We start from the raw sequence: 7855 nt of genomic DNA, 5'->3' as shown, positions 1-7855 counted from the left end.
TATTTATTTGTTTTTGGTTGTGCATTAAATAATAAGATAAGTATTCTTCAAAACATATCTACATTTTGCAATTCAGTAATATGTGTATAAAGCAAGAAAAGTGCTTGCGCGTTGAACTCTTTTGTATTGAAATAACGATGTTTACTGTTGTAGCGTATTTTATACTAAGTAAATAAAAAATATCATAAAATAATTATCATCAGTGAGAAGCTAAACTTGTTTTCTTATGTAAAGAATACTTATAAAAGCCGATTTCTGTTACAAACGGATTTTATAACTTTCGTTGTAGCTCCGTGCGAAATATTTGAAACTGTTGCAGTGTACACAGACTCGTTATATTTATAACGCACTTATTGCGTCGTGGATAAAAAGGATATCGTCTTTTCAAGAAGGCGCTAATTCGTTATTTTGAAATACCTATACATTTTAAATATCTGTTTCCCGAAACGAGTTAATCGATAATCAGTAAAATTTAGCCCCCTTATTCATAGAGAAGTTACACAACGTTTTAACTAATAAACTGTTTTGTCCCTCTCCGACAAAGAACAATTTGTTCTTTGACAGAGAGGGACAAAACAGTATATTAGTTAAAACGTCTTGTAACTTCTCTATGAATAAGGGGGTTAGTGTGTAAATACTGGTAAGTATAATTTTTCAATTCTTTTTCACAGGGTGTTGTCAAAGTGGTGTAGTAAGCGGTAAAAGGGTGACTAAAGTGCTCATTCTAAACAACATTTTGTTCTACGACTTTGCATAATTCACGGTTTTTGTTTTTAATTTTCAAAAATGGTATATAAAGAGAGCCCCTTATTTACCTACCCTGATTCAGTTTATTATACATTTTAGGTAATTATAATTAGGTACCTAGGTATTTACTCTTAAAATACATACTTATAATACACAACTTGGGATTTTAATTTAATTGACCTACTAGGTATACTTGAAAATATTAAATAGGTACCATACAATTTGCTCCCTGTACCTCCTGCAGGTTGGCTGGTAGAAAATGCTTTTAGCATTAAGTTCACCTGATTGTACATAATTACTTCTGTATATTGTGCAATAAAAGAATAAAATAAATAGAATATGTTCCTAATAATTTCGGTAATTAATCGTCAGTGACTTTTCTTGTTATTTTACTTTTCCATACCATTTTGATAATTTTCTAAAGTCTCACTTGTGAGAATCTCTGTTGGAAATTTAAAAGGAGTGCTTGTAAACCTGCTAGCATGAAGTAAATAAACCCAGATACATAGCAATACTAACAAAGTTGCACTTTTCTATTTTGTCAAAGATGGTCAAAGTATACATTCAGAAACTGACAATTACTTCATTGGTTCTTAATATGATATTTTATTTTTACAAGGTACAAAAGTTTCAAGACTCTATGACTACATGACTATTAGCTGGATAAGGAAGGACTGGGTTTATATCGCTACTTGGAAAAGCATCAGTAGACGATTGTTGACTGTTGAATACGTTTCCCATCAGAATTTTACTGTATACTTATACAGATGATACCGGTTCTATGTACGATATCGATGTACATATATTGCTCCTTAAATGCAATGATATGCAAAGTCTCAGTCGCGATACATGTATATATATATATCTTTGAAAGGAACGATTGAATCCAAATATGACTAAGCTATGGAATAGGAACTAAAACTTCTTGCAATGTACATTATTTTGTTTAAGATACAGATAATCTAAGAAAATTAACACGTAACCCGTTTTCTAAATCTACTTGATATAATTATAGTGACCTGTAGCTCTCGACAACTCGGTCATAAACCACAGGCACTATACCTTCAGTCAGACGGCAGTCGCTGCAGCGTATAGCCATAGTACTCAAAAGGAGAGTCACCTCCGTATGAAAATAAACAGCAAAAGGTATAATTGTAGAAAAGATTACATGGTCAATTAACAATACGATGTATGCACAATGGTGATAACTATGCGCTGTGGCCGTTGTATGAATCGCCTTGTTCCCAACTAACTGTGGTACAGAATAGACAAGAAAGAAGTAGTAAATTCACTAGCCTGAAAACCGGCAGCTAATTTTTATGGTAGGTATAGGAACATAGTTTGAAAAACTATGAACGATTGGAGAAGATGATATGCCATGATAATCTTACAAAATATTATGTATTTCACATACTTATGGTCAAACTTATACTTAGTTCAGACGTAGGTAGGTATAGGTATTAGTTATTTTTTTATTTACAGTTTATTTTTATTTTAAGCTGTGTAGTCCCGCTGTCTGTTTCTTATCAAACTTAATTGTAGTACTGCCACAGAATAACAACTAGTGATACTGCTTACTGCTTCGCTGTGTCTCCGCTATGCCCCTCGTGAGAACCGCGCTCAAGGCCGCAGAGACAGAGTTTTTTACTCGTATTGTACGCAAATTGCTCATTCACCCAGCCAGTTAAGATTAGGTAAACAGAGGCTGTTGTTTATTTACTTGAATTAATGCCGTAACTGTCTATTCTATTCTGTGATTTGCCTGCATTTTGGGGACTAATACATTGATTGAAGTCTTTAAACTGTGTTTTAGGATTAGAGAATATTTAGTATGCTGATATAAGAAATGAAATAATAGGATTTAAACTGTGTCTGTGTACAGATACAGATTGGGCATAAGTAGAATATGTAACAATGGATCCGCTGTGCTCTAAAGGTGCATTCTCCAATAAGTAAAACCTAAATAAGTAAATAATATTTTAATAGTTTATACTCTACATGTATTAAAGTACGAGTACAATACTCTCTGGCTGCGGTGGTTAACGAGTTAACGACTACCTCAAAGTACGGGGAAACCGTAGCTGCATGTTCATGATTAATGAACTTGCATAAAACTTTTGTAGCTTTATACTCGTAGTTATACGAATTGCGGAAACGAGTACAGGAAATCCTTGAAATTGAAAATAATCGATTATTAAAAGTTGTTAAAAATCGTAAAAGTTACTTTTTATAAAAGGCCGGTGTAGCTGCGTTCGGTAACCATGCGTGGAAGGCATTTTCCTGCGCGGAGGTTGAGGTTGGACCTCGCTGGCCGGAGTCACTCGTGAGTGGTGTAGCGCGAGCGACACGCGCCGGCCAGCGCGCATGCGTCAGAGTTTACGCGCCAAAATACGATCGAAAGTTTGTTTTGTTAGCTGTGGAAAGTGACGTTTTATGTATGTAAATTTCTCGCATCGGATTATGGACAACATGGAGTTTTTAGTGCTTATATTTTGCGGTGAGTCTGGTTTCTTTATTTTAGTTGTTTAAAAATAACATAATATGGATGACAAAAATTAGTCCATAAACAATATTTGCAAGTGGAGTATCGAGGGCTTCTACTTTGGACACTACAACAAAGATACCAGCGAAATAGAAAAGCTCCAACTCAAATTTGCCTACCAGTCCAGGATTGCCTACATGCAACAATATATGACGTGTGAGCCTTTGTAAAAGTAACAAAAAAATATTTAAAAGCCTACCTACCTACTTACCTAGTAAATACACACATACCGGTCAAAATCATAACCCTCCTTTTCGCTTCGCCGTAGTTGGTTAAAAAGGCCCTGCATAATAATTATGTAGAGATAGAACACTATGTACGTCAGATGAATGATGTAGATGTAGATGCATCGCCGCGCTGCGTTGTTTTTAAATATTTTTCGGAATCATTTAAATCAAAATTATATATGGAAACTATTGGAAACCCACTAAGGGTTAAAATAATTAGTACCTACATTAAGTACAATATTTATGACGATGGGTTTTGCGATTTCCTGATAAGACGGTACTCAAAGTATGTTAAGAGCTCGTTTATTTCAATAATGTAGACAATTTTTTTCAAGAACACTTGAATATGTTCCGGTGCGTGTCAATCCGCCATTTCCTTTATATCCAAATTTTTGTTTGTTATTACAACGAAAAAGTTTAATTCTAGGTATACGGAAATCGTTCTGAAACTATTTCTGTTATTAATCGATTAAATGGATTCTTATGTACTTACCTATTATGTAGGTGAAAATAACCTAAAGCTAATAACCATTAATCATAGTCTAATAATAGTATGAATGGGTATTTACTCCTTGTTTAATCAGATTTTATCAAGTTCAAATTAATAAGAATCAGCGATCTTGACCACTGCACCATGCATTCGTCTATCATCATACAGTTTTCAAGGTCCTTTTTCCTCAATGAGATTGTCGTCAATGCCAGCTGCTTTAGAAAAACGGACCAGTTCAAGTAATAACCAGACTCTGTACGTGACACGATGTAGATGAAAAATTATTACGATTAGTAGAACTGTGGTATTTCTCGTAGAAACTGATGTTATACGAGTATAAGTACACTCAAAGAAAAGTGACAGTGACATATGGAACGTCAATGGCAGATGGATCACTTTCATTGCATTAATACGAATTTGAGACTTTATTACACAAACGCATCACAAACGATATGAAAAACAATAGACATCTAACTCACAGAGAAAATCATAGTATACAATAAAGTATATAGTTAACTACAAGCAAATCTTAGCACTTGAATGAATAGGTAGATATTTCACCTGAAGACTAAAATATTGAAATATCTGAACATAATAATCATATGTAACGTAAGCATAGGTTTATATATCCAAAAACATATTGACGATGTAGGCATTATACCATGCAATACAAGAAGAAAATTATAATAAGAAGGAACGATTTAACCGGTTAAACATTTAAATTTCCGGTAGGTATATCAATCTTGGTGGAGGAACGTGAATGATCATATGTACATGAATCAATTGCATAATAGCGGTAACTATTTACAAGAAAGTGTCGGTCAAAGAGGAAAGAGCACTGATGGTCACTTCTTAAACGAGGAAGTACATTTTTTCCAATGCCTGAGTCTACTTGCTTTCTCTTGTTTGTTTCCGCAAAAACCAAGATATACAGGGTGTTGTAACAGTGGTATCTAAGCCGAAAGGATGGTCAATCTCAATGATAATCAAACTCAGGTGATCAATCTGAACTACTTTAGTTCCACATACATATTTATTTTTGATAGAGACAATGATAGACATTGTGTACACGTGACTTTTAAAATTTTAACCTCTGAAAACTTTGGACTACGATTTTTAGAAATACGGAAAATATGCTCGTGACGTACTGCCTTTCAGCTTAGTATACCACTTCAGGCTCAGGCACAGGCACAGAGGTACTGAATACCATAAAAAGACGCAAGCTGGAATACTTCGGCCACATAATGCGAAACCCCAAGTACGAACTCCTCCAAGTAATAACCCAGGGGAAAATACAAGGCAGGAGGAGGCCTGGGCGGCCAATGACATCATGGCTGCAAAATCTACGCCAGTGGTTCCAGCTGAGCACTGGAGAATTGTTCCGTGCGGCGGCCTCCAAGACGGAAATCAGCAGGATGATTGCCAACCTTCGATAGGAGACGGCACCAGAAGAAGAAGAAGAATACCACTTCAGCAACACCCTGTATATTTCGTTGTGTTTTGCCATTAATAAAGTGCCAGATGTTCGATAAATTGCTAGCTATTTATCATTTACATAATACAAGTGCCTATTTAAGCGCTTTTGGTTAGTTCCTGCTCGAATAAACTTGTCTTTCCATTGTTTCGAAGTCAAATAGTAATCTATTGTCCTTAACAATTCTATAGCTTTCTAGAACAGTTTAGTTTTCGAGCGGCAATTGAAAGTTTACAAATTGTGAATCACTAAAATTAAGCATAATATTTATTGATAAGATAGTAAGCGTATCTTATTATTGTGTATGTGTTATGGTGTACCTACCATCTTAGTTATAAAAAATATCTTATGTACCTAAACGTTAAAATTATGTATAGGAATGACGTTGTACTTACCTAAATATGATTTGACATCAATACATAATAACATCGGTTAAAATGTGCAGTCATCGTTCGTACTTCCGAATTGAAATCAACACAGCGAAATAGTTTCAGTTGGATAGAATATATCTCTTTCATGCAGCATTTATACGAAGTGTACATAATTTATTGTGATTCGCACCTCGCTATGTAACCGCGATTTATATTATGTCATGGCTAGTTACTACGGTGTAGGGTTAGCCAAAGAGTTTCTAATATTAACTTAGAGGTTGACTGGACATGAGCCATTCAATGGAGGGTGAAATTGATTGCAGTAGACATAAGTAGATCTAGGGTCCATCGTTATAACATGGGTCTCAAGAAAAGAACATCACAAATGAAATGCATAGGTAAATATAAAATATGGAATCTTATAAGTAACAATATTTAAGATTAAGTACGTGGGCATATAGGTAAAATAATACACGTGCGTTAGTTTTTTCGTTATGATCCAACATGTAATCAGTAGCTAGTCACGAGACTCGCATTGATTCGTAATGTAGTCCATTTATCGCGCATGCTTGCGGAAATATACCTCGCAAGTGTTATTAAATTCTTTTATTCTAGGTAGGTAAGGTAATGCGAGTATTTTCAGATAGTAGGTCAGGTTTATCTTCATAAAGAAATGTTGAATGCTCTGTGTTATGGAGATCAATTTTTTACAGAATGAAATTTTACTGTATTATTTACTTACATAAAAGTTTCGACGCTATACGGTTGTATTTTAATGGTAAGTATATGTATAATATAGGTATATGTTACGAGTAAGAAGTTTAAATTACTAACTACCTACTCGTATAATGAGTCATCTACTTAACTTGCTTATCCCTTTCAAGTACCTACTTACTCCATAATAATGTTATGCAGTGCCTGCCTATTTCTGATGTAAAATAAGCTCTTAAGTAATGCTTAGCTTCAGTGGATTTCTTTCTAGATACTCGTTGAAACAGTTTTTAGATAACGTGCCTAGTCTGATACACTATTTTTTTTATTAACTTCGCAAGTAATGAAATAAATAGCATTATGACCTACTGCAAGAGCATGGGACTATCTATGTATGTACGTAAATATTTTTGGCAGGTAGTAGGTATGCTAACACAAAAAGGTATGATAGTCTCTATCAATACCAAATACGTATATTATGAACTTTTAACGTATACACATTACACATAATTTATATGAAAACGGCAAAAAATATAATATATTAGTCACCGCGATCACTTTCGTAGTGACCCTAATGCGACCTTAAAGATGGCCGCGAGATAACATCGTTATAAAGAGTTTCTAATTTGAGCCTATTACGTGTCCATCTCACAGCATTATCACGTGCGGCTTTACAAGTTAAGGCTCTCGTATTTGTAATGGAGCAACGCAGTGCAACGGTTTGACGTAATTTTAGCTCAGATTACCTTTAAACAAACTATTTCAAATAAATGGTATTAAATATTATGGTGTCATTCAAATATTGATCATAATGTTAAGTTATATAAAATACCTACCTTGTAGATAGTCGTTCTATATTTATATTAATTTGAAAATAGCACAGTACATAGGTAAATACAGAAAAAAATATACTTTCCTCTCTGTACAATACAAACGTAAGTAACATGCAATTGAAACTATACGTTCTAGATCCCGGAGTAAACCTCACTTAGCACTTGAAGCTTTCTATACTAGATATAAATCTAAGCTGGATTATCTAGCTATCAAATGGGTTATCGAAGATCTGCATATAATTCTGTACTGCTCTATTTAGATTTAGTAATTGGAAGCAATAACTGCTCTCGATACAATCCGAATTGCCATAATTTAATGTTAGTAAATTGCTTCCTTGGTCAACGCATTGTGTTGGAGTATGGCTGGTCTTTTACGAGATACTATAACAATGTATTTTATAGGACAGAAAATATATAAATAATATTTATTTTCTAAGCTTTTCTCTACAGAATATTGGTA

At 34.2% G+C, this 7855-nt stretch overlaps 1 protein-coding gene across 1 annotated transcript in view; it reads left to right on the top strand.

Annotated features, from left to right (window-relative positions):
- Positions 1–3041: 3041 nt before the first annotated feature.
- LOC105384424 overlaps positions 3042–7855 on the top strand; it is a 32274-nt gene continuing 27460 nt past the window's right edge. Inside the window, exon 1 of the mRNA XM_038120160.2 lies at positions 3042–3244. Coding sequence (XP_037976088.2) covers positions 3181–3244 — 64 coding nt within the window. The 5' untranslated portion in view covers positions 3042–3180. The remainder of the gene's footprint in view (positions 3245–7855) is intronic.

This window comes from Plutella xylostella, chromosome 6 (assembly GCF_932276165.1).
Source record: "Plutella xylostella chromosome 6, ilPluXylo3.1, whole genome shotgun sequence".
Lineage (NCBI taxonomy): Eukaryota > Metazoa > Arthropoda > Insecta > Lepidoptera > Plutellidae > Plutella > Plutella xylostella.
This window is presented reverse-complemented; position numbering and strand designations above follow the sequence as displayed.